Source organism: Chiloscyllium plagiosum, unplaced genomic scaffold, assembly GCF_037043375.1.
Source record: "Chiloscyllium plagiosum isolate Xiang-an unplaced genomic scaffold, Cpla_swu_hap1 HiC_scaffold_6, whole genome shotgun sequence".
Lineage (NCBI taxonomy): Eukaryota > Metazoa > Chordata > Chondrichthyes > Orectolobiformes > Hemiscylliidae > Chiloscyllium > Chiloscyllium plagiosum.
The window spans coordinates 132,399,513-132,419,889 of record NW_028270144.1 but is presented as its reverse complement, the minus strand read 5'-3'; the positions used below and the strand labels follow the sequence as shown (position 1 = coordinate 132,419,889).

The 20,377-nt window shown below is 43.8% G+C and overlaps 1 protein-coding gene across 2 annotated transcripts in view; it reads left to right on the top strand.

Annotated features, from left to right (window-relative positions):
- The window catches only part of ilk (integrin-linked kinase), a 77,214-nt gene that overhangs the window by 25,074 nt on the left and 31,763 nt on the right, over positions 1-20,377 (top strand). For both annotated transcript variants that reach the window (XM_087988519.1, XM_087988518.1), the window contains exon 3: positions 17,511-17,676. In XM_087988519.1, the coding sequence (XP_087844645.1) occupies positions 17,511-17,676 (166 nt within the window). The remainder of the gene's footprint in view (positions 1-17,510; positions 17,677-20,377) is intronic.

Sequence of the window (20,377 nt, the reverse complement as noted above, 5' to 3'; positions counted from 1 at the left end):
AATTAGGGATGGGCAAGAAAGGCTGGCCTTAGCAGCAATGTCCAAATCCCATGGGAGAATAAAAATAATCCAGTCCTAGATGCAGGTCAAATTTTGCCATCAGCAGTTGTCTTCATGTTTCTGTAAACACGGAAATTTGGAGCAGGAGTCGGCTGTTTGAGCCTGTGTGCATACTTCACCATTCAGGGTTATAGATGATCCAACCATGGCCTCAATAATCCACTCTTGTTGGTCAATACACCTATCATGAGAGAACTGGCCAGTCTGTGGCAGGCACGTCAAAGCATTAGAAAAGTACAACCATTGATGCCTTTGCAAAAACCTGCAAATCCATGTAAAGGATCCATCAGCAGTGTCTTCCCCCAAGCCACCTTGCTCAGCATTTAAGGCACAAACCACTATCACCAAGTCCCTCTGCTGGGTGTCAGGTCGCCCAAGACAACTGCATTATGCAGAATTTACACATGGCATGAGAGTCGCAGGAGGCCGAAGAAAAAGCTTTGAGAATATCCTTATCCTTGAGGAGGTGAAACATCATAGAACATAGAACAATACAGCGCAGTACAGGCCCTTCGGCCCTCGATGTTGCGCCGATCCAAGCCCACCTAACCTACACTAGCCCACTATCCTCCATATGCCTGTCCAATGCCCGCTTAAATGCCCATAATGAGGGAGAGTCCACCACTGCTACTGGCAGGGCATTCCATGAACTCACGACTCGCTGAGTAAAGAACCTACCCCTAACATCTGCAAGTGTCTCATGGGAAACCCTGTCTTGTGACAAACCAAATTGGAAAAGGTTCATCTCAAATAAATCAAACACATCGAGAAACATCATTGGAAACGTGCAGAGGCAACATCCACAGTCAGATGGTGGGCACAAACCTTCAAATACCACCCACCCTGCGTGTGGCAGAGTCTTCAGAACGTACACTGGACTGATCAGCTGCCTCAAAACCCTTCATACCAGAATGGAACCATTTGATTCAGTGGAACTGCCTAACGGTGCCTTGGGGTTACACTGCAGAACTGGTCACTGCTATTACTGTGCATGGAGCAGGATCTCCATATAGTACCGTCACACCCTGCCACTGTGATGATTGTTGAATGAATCACTCTCCTCACACTTTCATCACCAGCAAGAAGTGAGCAATTCTTGCCACTACTCCTGGGTACGTTCCTCGCCTTGTAAAGGCAGCCCAGCCTGCAGAATAGCTCCGTCTCAATGTTCAGAGCCATAAATACAGGCATCATTGTCAGGACCAGTGACTGCCAATTTGAGTCATTGATGAAATGAGTCCAGGAACCACAGAGATACTCTCATCATATCATGTATTTCTTTTTGGCGCTGTTTATGTGTGATTGTCTCTATGTGCTGCTGGTGCATTTTCATTCTTTGCACTAGCTCACCAGCTTGTGTTCCTGTTGGCTGAAGAGAGAAATTTCACGGCTTGTGATCCATGATACTGACATTGCTGTACTGCTCGTATCCAAAGCTTCAGGATTTTGTCCCCTCCCCTGGGAAACTGAACCTCAGACCCAACAAGCTGCTAGACAACAAAGACCGTTTGCTCCATCTCTAGAATAAGGAGTCAGTTTCCACTTTTGTCTCTGCCTTCTTCCATCCTCCCTTCTGGAAACCGTTTCCCTTCTTCCTTCTTTATCTCCTTCCAGAGCACCAGCCATCTCTTTCACCCTCTCTCCATTGTTTCTGACCTTCTCTCCCTCTCGACCCAAAGTCAACTTCCCTCACTGCCAACCGCATCTCCAAATTACCTTCACTCCAAGTCCTGTGACATGACATGCTATCCTTCCTGAGCTCCGTCCCATCCACCTTCCTCCCTCCCCCCTACCCCTCCATCTGAGCCCTTACCACATTTGCTGACTGTAATGCCAGCCTTTAAAGATCACCATAAAATGATCTTGTACGGAAGTATCAAAATCTATTTTGGTTACGACCTTCTGAAGTGTGAGCGACGAACAGCTGTGTGCTCTTCTTTATATTTTTATAGGGAGAGAGAGAGAGAGAGAGAGGGAGAGAGACTGTGACTCAGTCTAGTATCTGATTCCCCAGACAAGCCGGCACCTTGGTTATGTTTGGGTGATGGCACTGAACTGGAGAGTTTATCTGGGAGGCCTGTTGAGTTCCCTACCTAAGTTGTGGAGTGAGTTGCACAAGGGGGAGGTGCAGCTTTCCAGGGAGGGGCATGGTGAGGATGAAATGCAGGTCCTTGGGTTCCAATCTTCTACAGCAATCTCATCAATCTGCAGTGAGGATGCTCTAGTCTTAGAAAATTAAATGGGGACAGGAGTCGAGACATCAAAGTATGAATTAAAATGGGGTTCGAGGCTCCTCATAATCATGCAGGCAGCAAGGATCCTGCATTTTTAATTGGTGTGAGTTTGACTTTTATGAGAGTATAAAACCATTGAACAGGCAGGAATTCATTTGCCGTAGGCGCTTGCAGCTCAGAGCACTATTCTCCAGGCTGAGTTAGTGCCATGTGTCCCGGCAGCTTTCCCCCAGCACTGAAGGAGCGAGCTTGCAGGGGTGTTGCAGTCACATGGGAGTTACCTAGCAAACCTGTTCCCCAACATGTCCCTGAAAGAAGGAGCATTGGATAAACCAGGCCAGGGGACCAATTCTTGGGGATAAAGCAAGGGACACAATTTGGTTATGTTTACATTAGCAATGGGCAGGGAGAGGTATATACAGCAGGGAAAGAGGTATAACTGGGGGAAAGGCAATTATGATGTGATTAGGCAAGTTTTAGGATGCATAGGACGGGGAAGGAAACTGCAGGGAATGGACACACTTGAAATGTGGAGCTTATTCAAGGAACAGCCACCGCAGGTCCTTGATAAGTATCTACCTATCAGACAGGGAGGTAGTTGTCGAGAGAGGGAGCTGTGGTTTACTAAAGAAGTTGAAGCTCTTGTCAAGAGAAAGAAGAAGGCTTATGTGAGGATGTGAAGGCTCAGTTAGGGAGTTTGGGACTTATAAGTTCGCCAGAAAAGATCTCAAGAGAAGGCTAAGAAGAGCCAGGAGGGGACATGAGAAGTTGTTGGCGGATAGGATCAAGGAAAACTCCAAAAGCCTTCTATAGATATATCAGGAATAAAAGAATGACTAGAGTTAGATTAGGGCCAATCAAAGATAGCAGTAGAAAGTTGTGTGTGGAATCTGAGGACAAGGGGAAGCTCTTAATGAATACTTTTCATCAGTATTCACAATGGGGAAGGGCAAAGTTAGAATACGGAGATACTTATCTAGGTTACTAGATAAGATGGGATTGAGGTTAACAAAGAGGAAGATTTAGCAATTTTGGAAGATCTGAAAATCATTAAGACCCCTGGGCCGGATGGGATTTATCCTCTGATTCTCTGGGAAGCCCGGGAGGAGCCTGCAGAGCCTTTGGCTTTGATCTTTATGTCATCATTGTCAACAGGAGTAATGCCAGAAGACTGGAGGATAGCAAATGTTGTTCCCTTGTTTAAGAAGGGGATTCTGGACAACCCTGATAATTATAGGCCAGTGAGCCTTACTTCGGTTGTGAATAAGGTGTTGGAAAAGGCTATAAGAGGTAGGATTTATAATCATTTGGAAAGGAATAAGTTGCTTAGGGATAGTCAACACCGTTTTGTGAAAGGTAGGTCATGCGTAACTAACCTCAGTTGAGTTCTTCGAGAAGGTGACAAAACAGGTGGATGAAGGTAAAGTGGTTGATGTGATGTATATGGATTTCAGTAAGGCATTTGATAAGGTTCCGCATGGTAGGCTATTGTACAAAATATGGAGTTTCGGGATTCAAGGTGATTTAGCGCTTTTGATCAGAAATTGGCTAGCTGAAAGAAGACAGAGGGTGGTGGTTGATGGGAAATGTTCATCCTGGAGCTCATCCTGGAGGCTGAGGGAACTGGGCGGCATGGTGGCACAGTGGTTAGCACTGCTGCCTCACAGCGCCAGAGACCCGGGTTCATTTCCCGCCTCAGGCGACTGACTGTGTGGAGTTTGCACATTCTCCTCGTGTCAGCGTGGGTTTCCTCCGGGTGCTCCGGTTTCCTCCCACAGTCCAAAGATGTGCAGGTCAGGTGAATTGGCCATGCTAAATTGCCCGTAGTGTTAGGTAAGGGGTAAATGTAGAGGTATGGGTGGGTCGGTGTGGACTTGTTGGGCCGAAGGGCCTGTTTCCACACTAATGTAATGTAATGTAACAGTGGTATGCGCAATGATCTGTTTTGGGGCCACTGCTGTTTGTTGTTCTTATAAATGATCTGGATGTGGGCATAGAAGGATGAGTTAGTAAATTTGCAGATGACACTAAGATAGGTAGAGTTGTGGATAGTGCCGAAGGATGTTGTGGGTTACAGAGGGACGTAGATAAGATGCCAGACCTGGGCTGAGAAGTGGCAAATGGAGTTTAATGCAGACAAGTGTGAGGTAGTTCACTTTGGAAGAAGTAACAGGAATGCAGAGTATGAGGCTAATGGTAAAATTCTTGGCAGTGTAGATGGACAGAGATCTCAGCGTCCAGGTGCATAGATCCCTGAAAGTTGCCACCCACATTGATAGGAATACCAAGGCATATGGTATATTGGTGTTTATTGGTAGGGGGATTGAGTTTTGGAACCACGAGGTCATATTTCCACTGTAAAGGATGCTGGTAAGGCTGCACCTGGATTATTGAGTACAGTTCTGGTCACTGCATTATCAGAAGGATGTGGAAGCTTTGGAAAGAGTTCAGAGGAGACTTACTAGGGTGTTACCTGGTATGGAAGGAAGGTCTTAAGAGGAAAGGCTGAGGGAACTGAGGTTGTTTTCGTTGAAGAGAAGAAGATTGAAAGGTGACTTAATCAAAATGTATAAGATATTCAGAGGGTTAGGGTGGACAGTGAGAGTCTTTTTCCTCAGATGGTGGAGGCTAACACAAGGCGACATAGCTTTAAATTGAGGGGTGATAAATATAGAACACGTCAGTTTCTTTACTCAGAGTCTTAGGAGCGTCGAACAGCCTGCCTGCAACAGTAGTAGGCTCACCGACATTAAGGGCATTTAAATGGGCATAGATAGTAATGGAATAGTATAGGTTAGATGGGCATCAGATTAATTTCACAGGTGAGCACAGCATTGAGGGCCGAAGGGCCTGTACTGTGCTGTGATGTTCTGTGTTCTGTTTGGATACTTTGGCTGCCATGTGGTATGAGGTTGTGTGCGGTGGTGAGTTGGGGTGGGACTACCAAACTAATAAGAGCATTGGGGCTGATGCTGGGGTTTGGACATGGATTGCAGGCAGGTCATTGAGAAAGACAGTGCAGGTGTGTACTGTAGCTGCAAAATTCAATAGACAGGACAAAGAACATTTCAGACTGCTTTGTCAGTTGAGGTTCTGCCTTGTTCCTCTTTAAAAATGGCTGTGTGACCACGGCTTGCAATTTCCTTTTTTGTTTTGTGCAGTCTTTTGAGTGTTTTATTGAAGAATACTGTGGTGGAAGGAGAGCATCCGTCAAATTTCACAAATGTGACTTGGCTGCTTGTTAAATAATGCAGCAGGATATCAATCATTTGGAAAGTTGAGTAGAAACATAGAGGATAAGAGTAGAAGTATGCCTTCCATCATGATCATGGCTGATCATCCAACTCAATAGCCTAATCCTGCTTTCTCCCAGTAACCTTTTGATCCCATTCGCCCCAAGTTCTATATTCAGCACCCCTTTGAATACATTGTGTTTGGGTGAAGGAATGTCTCCTTATCTTTGTCCTAAATGGTCCACTCCAAATTCTCAGACTGTGGGCCCAGGTTCTGGAGACACACACCATCGGGAACATCCTCCCTGCATCTACCCTGTCGTCTTCTTAGAATTTTATAAGTCTCTATGAGATCCCCTCTCACTTGTCTGAGCTCCAGCGAAAACAATCCTAACCTAGTCTATCCCTCCTCCCATGTCAGTCCCACCACCCCCAGAATCAGCCTGGGAAATGTTCATTGCATTCCCTCAAGAGCGAGAGCATCGTCCTCAGAAAAGACCAAAACTACACACAGTATTCTCGGTGTTGTCTCATCAGGGTCCTGTATAACTGCAATAACACATCCCTGCTCCTGTACTCGCCATAAAGGCCAACATACCATTTGCCTTCTGTACCGCCTGCTGAACCTCCATGCTTACCTTTCGCGATTGGTGCACAAGGACACCCACGTCCTGCTGCACACTCCCCTCTCCCAATTTACAGTCATTCAGGTAGTAATCTGCTGCCTCGTTTTTGCTTTCAAAGTGAATAACCTCACATAATGGCAGATAGAGCTTAATCCAGACAAGTGTGAGGTGATGCATATTGGGAGGTCAAATGCAAGAGAAAAGAATATAGTAAATAGCAAGACACTTAGCAGCATTGATATACAGAGGGATCTTGGAATGGCAGTCCATACCAGTCTGAAAGTGGTAACACAAATGCACAAGATGGTAAAGGAGGTGTGTGGTTTGCTTATCTTCATCATTGAGTGTAAACGTTGGCATGTTGCAACTGTATAAGACTTTAAGCCACATTTGGAGTATTGCGTGTTGTCCTGGTTACCGCACTATAGGAAGGCTGTAGATTCTTTGGTGAGAGTGCAGGATGTCACCCGGATTGGAGTGTATTAGCATTAGGGAGAGATTGGATAAACTTGGATTGTTTTTGCTCGAGCTTCAAAGGCTGAGGCGTGACCGAATCGAAGTATATGAAATTTTGAGAGGCATGGATAAGGCGGAAAGTACTTTTCCAAAGCTGTAAACATCCAATACTAGGGACCATCAGTTTAAACTGAAAGGGGAAAAGTTTCAAGGAGATGTGCGGGAAAAGCTTCTTACAAATGGGTGCTGGTGCCTGGAATGCGTTGCCAACGGAGGTGGCAAAAGCAGATACAATAGCAAAGTTTAAGAGGCATTTGGACAGATACATGAATGGGCAGGGAATACAGGGATATGGACCATGTGCGTGCAGATGGAATTGGCTTAGAATGGCATCATGATCAGCACAGACATGGTGGGCCAAAGGGTTTGTTCCTGTGCTGTACTGTTCTATGTTCTAATGTAGTTGCATCTCACCAAACTGTCAAATAACTTGTGTGTATACACTTACTGAAGGTGTGATGTTATTGTAATTTCAAACCTGAAGATGACCATCACTGTATCACAAAACAACACCCCCGTCACCATTATATCAGAGCCAAACCGCCCCCATCACCGTATCTCTCATCTCTGAATCACTTAGAATGGGCTCCCCTACTGTCCCCACCCTGTCCTGCTTGCATGTGTCCCATTCCCCTTGCTTGTACTCTTCTTCCTGAGCCTGACACATTGTCCTCCCACCTATTGAATCTTTTCTTCCTTGTCGGCTCCCTGGATTGATGATTCCTGTATTGCACATTTGGAGTTGCTAACTAGTAAGCTTCCATTGTTCCTGTCACACAAATTGTTGGGATTGCTTGAAATTTGACTTCTTTGTATTTATCCTGACAAGTGAGAGATAAAAAACTTGGAAAACATGGCCCTCTTTCTAGCAACATTGAATTTCAGTTCTGCAAGGAACTGTTATCAAAGAAGACTTTATCCAGAAATATGTTTGAAAGCGAAGTGGGCCGATGGTTCCAATGGTTAACTTGGATCAGAAAAGATTTTTAAAAAGGCATCTTGAGTGAAGCTTGTAAATTGACATGATTAGTTGGGCTGAATGCTCGGTTTTTGTGCGCTAGGTCCCGCCTAATCCCTCCTCCTTTCTATTTGCCTCTCTCACACTTTCTCCGTAATGTATTTGTAGAGCAGTGCGAGAGATTTCCTTCTTTGGCAGTGTTCCTGGAGACAGATTGCTGTGAAATTCCTTTCCCAAAGTTGGTAGCAGAGTGAGTGGACCTGACCACGTGTGATCTTTATAGGGTAGGAATAAGATATTTTGCCGAACTCTTATGAATGCTAGCCAAAGACATCCTTGGTATTAAACATTGTCAACAGCTGAGAAATTATCCTGGCACTTCCCTGGAATGTTTTCATCGGAATACAGTTGTAATAGTAGCAGTGTGTAGGGAGATTTGGGTTTGTGTCTAACTATTAGGTAGAAATGGATGCAGATAATGAGGATGGCTATATTTGGGTGAGTAAAGAGGATATGATATCAATAAGTTGCAGCTAGCAAAACACTATAAATGTCAACTCATCCAAATCTCCACCTCCTATCCAAACCTGCAGCAAATCACATTCACCTATTGCCTTGGGCTCACTGACCTTCATTGGCTCTGGTCATTGTGTTCAGATTGCTCTAGGTCATCATCCCTTTCACCACCTTCAGATCTACAACCCTTGGACGGATCTGCATTCCTCTGAATCAGGACTCCAAAGCATTCCAGTTTTAGTTGTTGCCAATGTCCTTGACTTGGAAATTCCTTCTTTGAATCTCTTTCTCTCTCACTTCCTTATAACACTACTTTAATCATACCTCTTTATCTGTGTCTCTCACCTTACCTAATATTGACTGTGCCTGGGGATCCATAACACAATAGAACAGGAATGGAATTAGGCCATTTGGCCCATTGAATCTGCTTCCCCATTCAATCTTGGCTGAGATGTTTCTCAACTCTATTCTCCTACCTTCTCCCTGAAGCCCTTGATTCCCTTACTAATCAAGAACCTGACTATCTCTCTCTTAAATGCACTCAACGACTTGGCCCCCACAGCCCTCTGTGCCAATGTTTTCCATGGATTCGCCACCCTTTGCGGAAGAAATTCCTCATTTCAGTTCTACAGAGGCAATCCTTTACTCTGAGGCCATGTCCTTACTTCCTACTAGTGGAAACATCTCTACATCCAGTCTACCCAGGCCTGTAAATATCAATCAGATGCCTCCTCATGCTTCTAAACTCTGTCGAACACAGACTCAGAGTCCTCAACTGCTATTCATATGACAATTACTTTATCCCTCTGATCACTCTTGTAAACTTACTCTGAACCCCGTCCAAAGCCAGCACATCTTCCTTAGATACAGGGCCCAAACTGCTCACAGTTGTCCAAATGCAGTCTGACCAGAGCCTTATACAGCCTCAGAGTACATCCCTGCTGTTGAAATGAGTGTTAGCTTTGTATTTGCTTTCTTAATTGCCAACTGAAGCTGTATGTTGATCTTAAGAGAATCCTGAACTAGCATTCCCAAGTCTTCAGATTTGATTTCTGAAGCCGTTCCCAGTTTAGAAAATAGTCTATGCCTCTTCCTACCGAAGTGCAAAACCTCACACCTTTCCACATTGTATCCATCTCCATTCTTTGCCCATTCTCCAAGTCCTTCTGCAGTCTCCCGCTGTCTTTGTGTCATCTGCAAACTTAGCAACAATAGTGTCAGTCCTTCATCCAAATTGTTAATGTATAAAGTGAATGGTTGTGGTCTCAACACTGACCCTTGTGGAACTCCACTCGTCACCAGCTGCCATCCTGAAAAAAATCCTATTTATCCCCACTTTCTGCCTTCTGGCAGTCAGCTAATCCTCTATCCAGGCCAGTACCTTGCCCCTAACACCATGAGCTCTTATTTAGCTTCTTTCTGTGCAAAACCTTGTCAAAGGCCTTCTGAAAATCCAAATAGATCACATCTAATGATTCTTCATTGTCTAACTTGCTCAAAGAAATCTAACAGATTTGCCTGGCATGACCTCCCGTTGATGAAACTGTCCTGACTCAGCCATATTTTACCATGGAATTCCAAGTATTCAACAATCTCTTCCTTAATAATAGTCTCTAAAACCTTACCAACAACCAAGGTTCTACCAAGCTGACATGTAAGTCTCTCCTTCTGTCACCCTTCCTTCTTAAAAAGAGGTGTTACATGAGCCATTTACCAGTCTCTTCAAACCTCTCTAACTCAATTGATTCCTGAAAATCACCACCAGTGCTTCCACTCTCTCCTCGGCTATCTCCTTCAGAGGCCTGGAGCATAGTCTGTCCGGTCTCAATGATTTACCACCGTCAGACCCTTAAGCTTCTCCAGCACCTGTCCCTTAGTAATGACCACAATGCTCACCTTTGCCCCCGACTCTGTTGAAGTTCTGGTATGTTTCTGGTGTCTTCCACTGTGAAAACTGATGCAAAGTACTTATTTCAGTTCCTCCATTTTTTTTGTTCCCCATTACTACTGCTCCAGCCTTCTTTTCCAGCAGTACAATGTCCAATCTTGCCTCTCTTTTACCTTCTAGATATCTAAAAAAAACCTCTTGCAACCTTGTTGCATATTACTAGTTACCTTCCCCTCATATTTCATCTTCTTCCCCTTTTAATTGCTTCTTTAGATTTACTCTAGTTTTAAACATTTCCTGATACTTTACTTTCGCTTCCCATTAATCTTCATCACATTGTACGCTTTTTCTTTTGTGTTCATGGTGTCCCTGACTTGTCAGCCACGGTTGCCTCATCCTCCTTTTAGTTTTTTCTTCTTCCTTGAATGAATTTCTGCTGGGCCTCCTGAATTACCCCCAGAAACTCCTGCCATTGCTGCTCCACTATTTTTCCTGCTCGGCTCTCCTTCCAGTCAGCTCTGGCCAGCTCCTCCCTCGTGTCTTTGCAGTTACGTGTATTCGACTGTAATACCAGTACATCTGATCCAATGTTTTCCCTCTCAATCTGCACAGTGAATTCTATGGTCAGTGCCTCCACGGGTTCCGTCAGCTCCCTACTCAAATCTGCCTTATTGCACATCACCAAATCCAGGATTGCCTGTTCTCTAGTTGGCTCTACCACAAGCTGTTACAAAAGAAACCTAATAGATATTTCACAAATTCCTTTTCTTGGGATCTACTAAACCTGATTTTCCCAGTCCACCTGCATGTTGAAGTCCCCATGATTATTGTAATTGTCTTTCTTACATCACTTTTTTTTTTCTTCTGATTTATTTTCTTCCCCACATCCTAACTACTGCTCAGAGGCCTGTGTACAAGTCTCAGCAGGGTACTTTTTCCTTTGCAATTCCTCAACTCTACCCATACACCTTCTACACCTTCTGACCCAAAATCACTTTTTGTTGTTGATTTAATTTAATTTCTAACTAACAAGGCAGCTTCAGCTCTTCTGCCCATCTGTCTAGAATAGAGTACACAAGCATTGGGAAACAACAGGAAATGGGGGAAATAACAGAATAAAGGGAAGATTAATGGCCTTTCACTCAAATATATAAAAAGAACAAATTAAAAGCACGAGTATTTGTAAATGGGTGTGATTCTATACCCATTGCAGAGACCTGGTTACAAAATGAAAGTTGGAAATTAAATATTCAGGACTGAGAGTTTTGAAAAGGGCAGGTAAGAAGAGAAGTGTGGAAGAATAGAATTATTGGTGATGGCATGATAGCAAGAAGCATTCTTAGATCAGGAGAATGTAAAATCCATGTAGGTCGGGGTAAAATAAGGGAAAGGAAACAATAATAGGGGGAATAATAGGCCACCTGTCAGTTATTTGGTAGGACAGAGAATACTTTGAGAGATAATGAGGACTTATTTTAAAAAAAGCAGTACATTAATCATGGGTGACTTTATGTAGATTGGGATTGTCAGATTGAAAGAGGAAGCCATGAGAAAAAGTTCATTATTCCTGATGAAGGGCTTTTGCCCGAAACGTTGATTTCGCTGCACCTTGGATGCTGCCTGAACTGCTGTGCTCTTCCAGCACCACTAATCCAGAAAAAGTTCATTGTTTGGTGAAACTTTGCTGAATACACTGTGTGTTGTGGATGCTTACTGGGAATCAGGCTAGTTTGGATCTATGTGTTATGAGGCAGGTTTAGTAAATGATGCAAGATTAAAATATTACCTTGGTAATAGACTATAATAGAGTCAAATTTAGCCTTCTGTTTGAGCAAGGGGAAATTGGGTTGGAATCAATAGTGTTAAGTTTAAATAAGGATAAATACGAAGGATTGAGGGTGGACCTTGCTGGAGTGGATTGGGAAAAGAGTTTAACAACAAAGACAGTTGAGGAAAAATAGTAGATATTGTAGGAAATAGTACATGGGTCACAGCAAAGATATATCCCAGTGAGGAAGGAGGATTTTAGGAAAGAGATAAGCCAACCATGGTTAATGAGGCAAGTCAAAGATAGCAACAAGTTGAAAAAAAATACAATGTGGCAAAGATGAGTGGTAAGCCAGAAGATTGGGAAACTTTTAAAAACTAACAAAAGACAACTGAAAAAAGAGGGTGAAAATAAACTTCGACAGAAAACCTGTGAGGAATATCAAGATGGACAGCAAGCTTCTTTAAATGTATAAAGAGGAATAGAGAGGCCCCTTAGAATATGAAGCTAGAGAAATAATAATGGGGAAACCAGGAAATGTCAGCAAATGTTTGGGAAACCCATGAGGCTCAAGGTTGTTAGGTCTTGTAGATCTGATAGAATGTGTTTAAGTATATTAAAGGAAATATGGATCATCGAGGAATCCTTACAATCTGGAAAGTTTCCAGAGGATTGGAAACTGCCTTTGTAACACCTGTATTTCAAAAGGAAGAACGAAAAAATGACAGGTGTCTATTGGTCAGTTAGCCTAATCCAACAAAAACAAATTGCTGGAAAGACTCAGCAGGTCTGGTTGGAGTCATAACTAGTACAATAAAGAATGTTTGTGGTTGTGAGAGATCAATCACCTCAGTCCCAGGATATCCTTACAGGAGTTCTTCAGGGGATTAACGGAGGCCCATTCATGAATGACCACCTCCTCTTCATTAGGTAGAGGTGGGGATGTTTACTGATGATTGCATAATGTTCACCATTTATGCCTCCTTGATACTGAAACAATCAGAGCCCAAATGCAGCAAAACTGGGCAATGTCTTGGGCTGATAAATGATGAGCCATATTTCAGTTGCACAAATGCCAGACAATGAGTATCTCCAACAAGGGAGAATCTAAGCATCTCTTTGATATTCAGTTGTATTAACATCACTGAATCCCCAACTATCAACACCCTGGATGTTACCATTGAGCAGAAACTGATCTGGACTTGCCCTATAAACACTGGCTACACTAGCAGCATGGAGGCTTTCAAAATGATTTATTTTGCTTTTAGTCATGTTTCGGGACATTCCACTGTTGCCTGGATGGGTGCAGCTTCAACAACAATCAAGAAGCTTGTCATTATCCAGGACAAAGCAGCCCAATTGTTTCACACCACATCCACCACCTTTAGTATTCAGACCTTTCACCACCAATACACAGTGACAACAATGTGTGCCATGATGAAGGTGCTCATCAGCACCTTCCAAATCCATGACCACTTCCATCTAGAAAGACAAGTACAGCAAATATATGGGAACACCACCCCCTACAAGTTCTCCTCCAAACCACCCACTATTCTGACTTGGAAATATAATGTCTTTCCTTCAGTGTCGCTGGGTCAGAATCCTGGAATTCCCTCCCTAAGGGCATTGTGGGTCAGCCCACAGCAGGTGAACTGCAGCGGTTCAAGGAGGCAGCTCACCCCCACCTTCTCAAGGGGCAACTAGGGATGGGCAATAAGTGCTGGCCCAGCCAGTGATGCCCATGTCCCACAATGGTATTTTTTTAAAAAGCCATTCGCCATCCTGACTTGGGAAATGTATCGCCATTCCTTCAGTGTCACTGGGTCAAAATTCTGGAATTCCCTCCCTAAGGGCATTGTGGGTCAAAAAACAGCTCATGGACTGGTTCGTGAAGGCAGCTCACCTTCTCAGAGGTAATTAGGGATGGGTAGTAAATGGCAGCTCAGCCATTGACACCCACATCCCAGTAACATATTTATGAAAAGCATGGTTCCCATTCCAACATTAATTGTCCATGCATCCAAACCAAACAGTCACAGAACCTATCCATCTTGATAAAACATTGAAAATAAGATCTGTGAACAATGGAATGCCATGCAGGGCAGGGCAGAGGTGGGATGTTACTGTTGGGTCAAAGTGCTGCAGTCGAGTGTGTCAGACTGGAAATGGTGAGCCAGATATATTGACATTAAAAACTACTTACTGGTCTGCCCTGTTCCAGTACTCGGGTGTATGGTGATTGAGTTTAATGTATCTGAAGTCTATGGGTTTCACTCGTGTTGTATGCTCAATTTCACAATTCTGGCTCCTACAATCTATGCTTTCTTGTCTCTCAGAGATCCTTGACTACAGCTGCTGATGCCTGCAGTGCTGGCAAGCTGCCAAACACTGAGTCATGCTGCCAGCGTGGTCTTTCCACAGAACTATGTGCTTCAGGCATTCACTGAGCGCCTCCCAGAGCTCAGACAGATTTTTGCACAGTTAGATCAGTTTCAGCTGAGCAAAAAGCACCTCCATTGGGCAAAACTTGTTGCGCTCTTTCACGTGCTTTCTCTCTCACGTGCTGTCTGTCTCACGTGCTCTTGCTCTCTCTCTTTCTCTCTCGCTCTCTCTGCAAGAGATCAGAGTCGACAGTGTGGTGCATCCGAGGAGCAGGACAATCGACATTTCAGGTGTAAGCTCCACGGATGCTGCCTGACCTTCTGTGCTTTTCCAGCACCCCACTCTCGACAATCATCTACTCTAGCTCTTGGCCCAAAACCTTGCATGCAATGTGTTTCAAGTGATCGTCTAAATGCTTAAGTATTGTGAGGCTTCCAACTTCTACCGTTGTTGCAGGCAGCGAGTTCTAGGTAGCCACCCTCTGGGGTGAAAAAAAGTTTTCCTTAAATTCCTTTGAAATCTTCTACCCTTTACTCTGAATGTATGGGCCCTCATTATTGACCCGTCTCCAATTGGGATAAGTTTCTAGCTATCTATCCAATGTGCCTCAAAACACTGTACACCTCATCAGACCCTGCCCACTCCATCAGCCTTCTCTGGTCTCTTGATTGCTTCAGTCCAGACAACATCATGAGGAATCTCCTCCGAACAGTCAGTCCTTCCTGTAGTGTGGTAACTAGAACTGCACACAGTACTCTAGCTGTGGCTTTGCTAGCATTATGTACAATTCCTTCAAAATCTCAGAAATTGCTGGAAAAACTCCGATCTGGCAGCATGTGTGGAGAGAAAGCAGAATTAACATTTCGTGTTCTGTGACCCTCCTTCAGAGCGGCGAATCCTGGTGAATCACCTTTGCATGGAAGAATTCCACAGTGGTGGGCCTGTGGAATTCATTGCCGCAGAGTGCCCTGGAGGCTGGGACGCTAAATGTCTTCAAGGCAGAAATTGATAAATTCTTGATGTCACAAGGAATTAAGGGCTACGGGGAGAATGCGGGTAAGTGGAGTTGAAATGCCCATCAGCCACGATTGAATGGCGGAGTGGACTCGATGGGCCGAATGGCCTTACTTCCGCTCCTATGTCTTATGGTCTTATGGAGTCCACTCTACCATTCCATGAGATCATGGCTGATCTGTAAATCCTCAACTCCCACTTTACTGTCTTTTCCTGTAACCTCTCATTCCCCCACATGGCCTTCTGTGATGAAGAGTTCTACAAATTCACTACCCTCCAAGAGAAAAGGTTCCTCCTCAAATCTCTCTTAAATGTGTTATGGCCTCTAGTCCTAGACTCTCCCATAAGGAGAAGCAACTTTCCTGCATCTACCTTGTCAAATTCCCAAGAATGTTGTATGTTTCAATAAGGTCCCCTTTCATTCTTTTAAATTCTAAGGACTGCAGGTCCCATCTACTCAACCTCTCCTTATAAGCCAGTCCCTCCATACCCAGGGTCAGCTGATTGAACCTTCTCTCGACTGCCCCAATGGCAGATAAAAGACAAAAGCCTAAGCAATGAATGAGTGAATGGCTGTCACCTATCTTACTGAGTTGAAACATGCATGGTACACATTCATGTTCTGTCTCTCTCGCCAGAAAATATTTGCACTTTTTTTTTTGCTTACACTCTGTTGCTATTTCCCTGAGGGAATTGAGATACAGATGTGTAAGAACATCAAGTTTTCAATCGGAGATAGTGGCATATCCATGTTACTGGCTCCGGCATAGGTTTAAATCTCACCAGGTCAGATAGTGAAATTTGAGATCAATATAAATCTGGAATAAGTAGTTAGTCTAATAGGGATCACGTAACCATTGTCAGTTATTGTATAAAACCCATCTGGTTTTGTGATGTCCTTTACGGAAGGAAATCTGCCATCCTTACCTAATCTGGCCTACATGTCCAAGTAGCTTATAACATCTACTAAAAGGGATTATGAAAGGAAACTTGCAAGGGCCATCAAAATCACTAAGAAGATATTTTATAGTTACGTAAAGGAAAAGCGGGTGGTCAGGAGCACTACTGATCCATTGAAGACCGGAATGGGAATGTTCTCAATGACTGTGGTAAATGCAGTGGATGTAATTTCTCAGGTGTGAAGGTAAATGCGGTGGATGTAATTTCTCAGGTGTGAAGGTAAATGCAGTGGATATAATTTCTCAGGTGTGAAGGTAAATGCAGTGGATGTAATTTCTAGGGGTATGAAGTTAAATGCAGTGGGTGAAATTTCTCAAAGTATGAAGTTAAGTGCGGTGGATGTAAAATCTTGGGGTATGAAGATAAATGCAGTGGATGTAATTTCTCGGGGTGTGAAGGTACGTGTGGTGGATGTAATTTCTTGGGGTATGAAGATAAGTGTGGTGGATGTCCAAAGAGAATTGGGAGTTCGGATGCATGGATCTTTAAAGTACCATGAAGCGGTGCAGAAAACAATCAAGAAAGCTAGTGAAATGCTGGCATTGATATCTAGAGGACTGGAATATAAGGATGCACTTGGTATGCTGCAGTTATGCAAAAATGTGGTTGGAGCTACTTGGAGTACTGAGAGCAGATCTGGGCACCATACTTTCAGAAGGATATATTGACCTTGGAGGGATTACAGCGTAAGTTTACAAGAATGACACCTGGACTTCAGGGGTTACATTATGAGGAGAGGTTCTAGAACTTGGAGGCATAAACTAAAAATTAGGGCCAGATCATTCAGGAGAGATGTTAGGAAGCACTTCATCACCGAAAGAGTGGTAGAGATTTGGAACTCTCTTCCATAAACAAATAGCAGTTGATGTGAGATTAGTTGTTAATTTTAAATCTAAGATGGATAATTTTTTGTTTAGCAAAGGGATTTGGGTCAAAGGCACGGAAATGGAGTTAGGCCATAAATCAACCATGATCTCATTGAATGGCTGAACAGCTCAAGAGGCTCAATGGCTGACTGCTGTTCCTATGTGACTCCAGACAGTGTGGATGACTTGTAACTACTCTCTGGGTAACAATGGACAGGCAGTAAATGCTGGTCTAGCCAGTAGCACTCTCATCCCATAAACGTTTTTTTAAAAAATCCCTGTTTGATACAACTGACCCAGGAGAATTCTCAACCAAATCCTGCAGCTATTGGTAGATCATTTATCTGGTGCCAGCTGACAATCAGTTACTGAACCAATCTTGAGTGTGATCCTGACATGCTCAATAACTAATGGTGTGTCTTTTACTCCACCACGTGGCACTGTCACTACATTGGCTACTGTCTGACTGGTGATGTTACTGTTTTGCAGAGATGACCATGGCTTCAGTCCTCTCCACTGGGCCTGCCGTGAGGGACGATCCAATGTTGTCGACATGTTGATAATGCGCGGAGCTCGGATCAACGTGATGAATCGAGGTGATGATACACCACTTCACCTTGCTGCCAGCCATGGACACCGTGACATTGTACAGAAGGTAGGAACGTTTCCAGGGCCAGTCGGAGCTATTCTGTTTCGCAGGCTCCAGAGCTCTCTGATCTTTAAGAATCAAACATAATTCTCAACCTCTTTTTAACAAACACCTTTCCCCTTCCCACAAACTCCACCTATCTCCCTATACGTGAAGATCTTTACCCTCCAAGAGGTGTCTCTCGGTTCCGCGATCGGTCAAATAATCACAGGAATACGGTCTGTTTCAGCAAGTATAGCACTTTATTCTTGACGCCGGGCACAGGTTTGTCCAGCAACACAGAGGTTAACAGCTCCGGTGTTCCTTGAAGAAACTGCGCCAATTCACTTAGAACAAAGGCAATTTTTTTGAAATGTTTCTTAAGAAATAGTACAGTCTTAATGACAGAGTAAATCCAATAAAACATAATAAATGACATAATGGGCAGCAGGTTAACCCAATAATACTTTTTGGAAAACAAAGCTGTTTACTGCATGTTTATCTCTTCCCACCTGCATTTCAAGGTTAACCAAAATAGTTAGTAATGTCCGATCAGGCTTAGTTAATTTCCATGCTGTGAAGGGTCCATAGTTCTGCTTTATCTTTGATTCAATTAGCTCAACAATGCAGGAATGCAGCCTGAAGCCATTTTAAACACACTGTTAATTTGAAAGCTAAAACCATTTTGTTATGTTAGTTTGTATTAGGAAGCCATTTTGTGGTTAATAAAAGCATGCATAGAAATGATTACTCCTGACAATCTAATTCTAGATTGTAGATCCTCATATGCACATTCTTGAATCCCCCATGTCCTTTAACCCCACCTATTTTCCCATCCCCACATTGCTCAGTTCCTAACTTTAAACTTGACATTTCCACTTCAGTACTTTTCCCTGTGCATTTGTTCCATAATTAGGTGCAACATCGAGGGCTGAAGGGCCTGTACTGTGCTGTAATGTTCTAATTGGGTTACTCTTAGAACAGGAGGGAACGGAGTGGAGTGGACAGGAAGGGACAGAGTAGGGAGAGCGAAAGGAATAGAACATAGAAATGTACAGTACAGAACAGGCCCTTTGGCCCACAATGTTGTGCTGAGATTTAATCCTAATGTAAAATATAGTGACTTAACCTATGCACCCCTCAACTCACTGCTATCCATGTGCATGTCCAGCAGTCGCATAAATGTCTCCAATGACTCTGCTTCCACCACCACCGCTGGCAATGCATTCCTTGCGTAAAGAACCTCCCTCTGACGTCTCCTTTATACCTTCCTCCTAATATCTTCAAACTATGACGTCTCGTGCCAGTCAATCCTGCCCTGAGGAAAAGTCTCTGGCTATTGACTCTATCTATTCCTCTCATTATTTTGTACACCTCAATCAGGTCTCCTCTCTTCCTCCTTCCCTCCAGAGAGAAAATTCCGAGCTTATTCAACCTTTCTTCAAAAGCCAAGCCCTCCAGTGCAGGCAGCATCCTGGTAAACCTTCTTTGCACCCTCTCCAAAGCCTCTGTATCTTTCCTATAGTAGGGCGACCAGAACTGGACACAATATTCCAAGTGTGGTCTCACCAGGGACTTGTAGAGCTGCAGCAAAACCTCGTGGCTCTTAAACTCGATCCCCCTGTTAATGAAAGCCAAAACACCATCTGCTTTTTGAACAAGTTGGGTGGCAACTTTGAGGGATCTATGCACTTGAACACCAAGATCCCTCTGTTCCTCCACACTGCCAAGAATCCTGTCTTTAATTCTATATTCAGCATTCGAGTTTGACCTTCCAAAATGCATCACTTTGCATTAATCCAGGTTGAACTCCATCTGCCATTTCTCAGCCCAGCTCTGCATCCTGTCTATGTCGAGCTGCAGCCTGCAGTAGCCCTCGATACTATTGACGACACCTCCAACCTTTGTGTCATCTGCAACTTTACTAACCCACCCCTCAACCGCCTCATCCAAATCATTTATAAAAACTACAAAGAGCAGAGGCCCAAGAACAGAGCCCTGCAGGACCCCACTCAACACTGACCTGGGTGAAAGGTGACAGGGTGGTTTGTGTTCCATGCCTCACCTTGGTTGAATTTGTGGAGTTAAGCAGAGGAGGTTGTGTGAAGTTGTTCAAATTGCACTCAATGTTCCCAAGAGTAAGAGTAGGAAATATGTCAGCCAGGGTTCCCGTTACTGATCTCCATGGGTCAGTTTGTGTGTTTGCATGCCTGTGCTTTATTTGTTCATAGTTGCATGCTCCTAATTTGAATGCAAGATTTATTTTTGCTTTTTTCTGCTTGCCCTGGCTGAATGTCTGTTCACAAATATTGCTGAGGCTTGAAGGCGTTGCTGACTAGGCCAGCATTTCTTGCCCATCCCTTATTTGCCCAGAGAGCAGTTGAGAGTCAGCCCCATTGCTGTGAGTTTGGAGTCACGTGTAGGCCAGACCAGGTCAGGAAGGTAGATTTCCTTCTGAAAAAGATTTTAGAGAACCATATGGATTTTTATGCCAATTGACAATGGTTACATGATTGATTAATAAGGGGATCAAAGGTTACAGGGAGAAGGCAGGAGAATGGGTTTGAGAAACATACCAGCCATAACTCGATGGGCCAAGTGATTACATTCCCACATCTTAGGCTCTTACGATCATCACTAGGCCTCAAGGTAGCGTATTGATATGCAGAGGGAAACCAAGCACACACACTTTAAGGCATGTCCCCTCTATCTAGTCTATACATCTCAC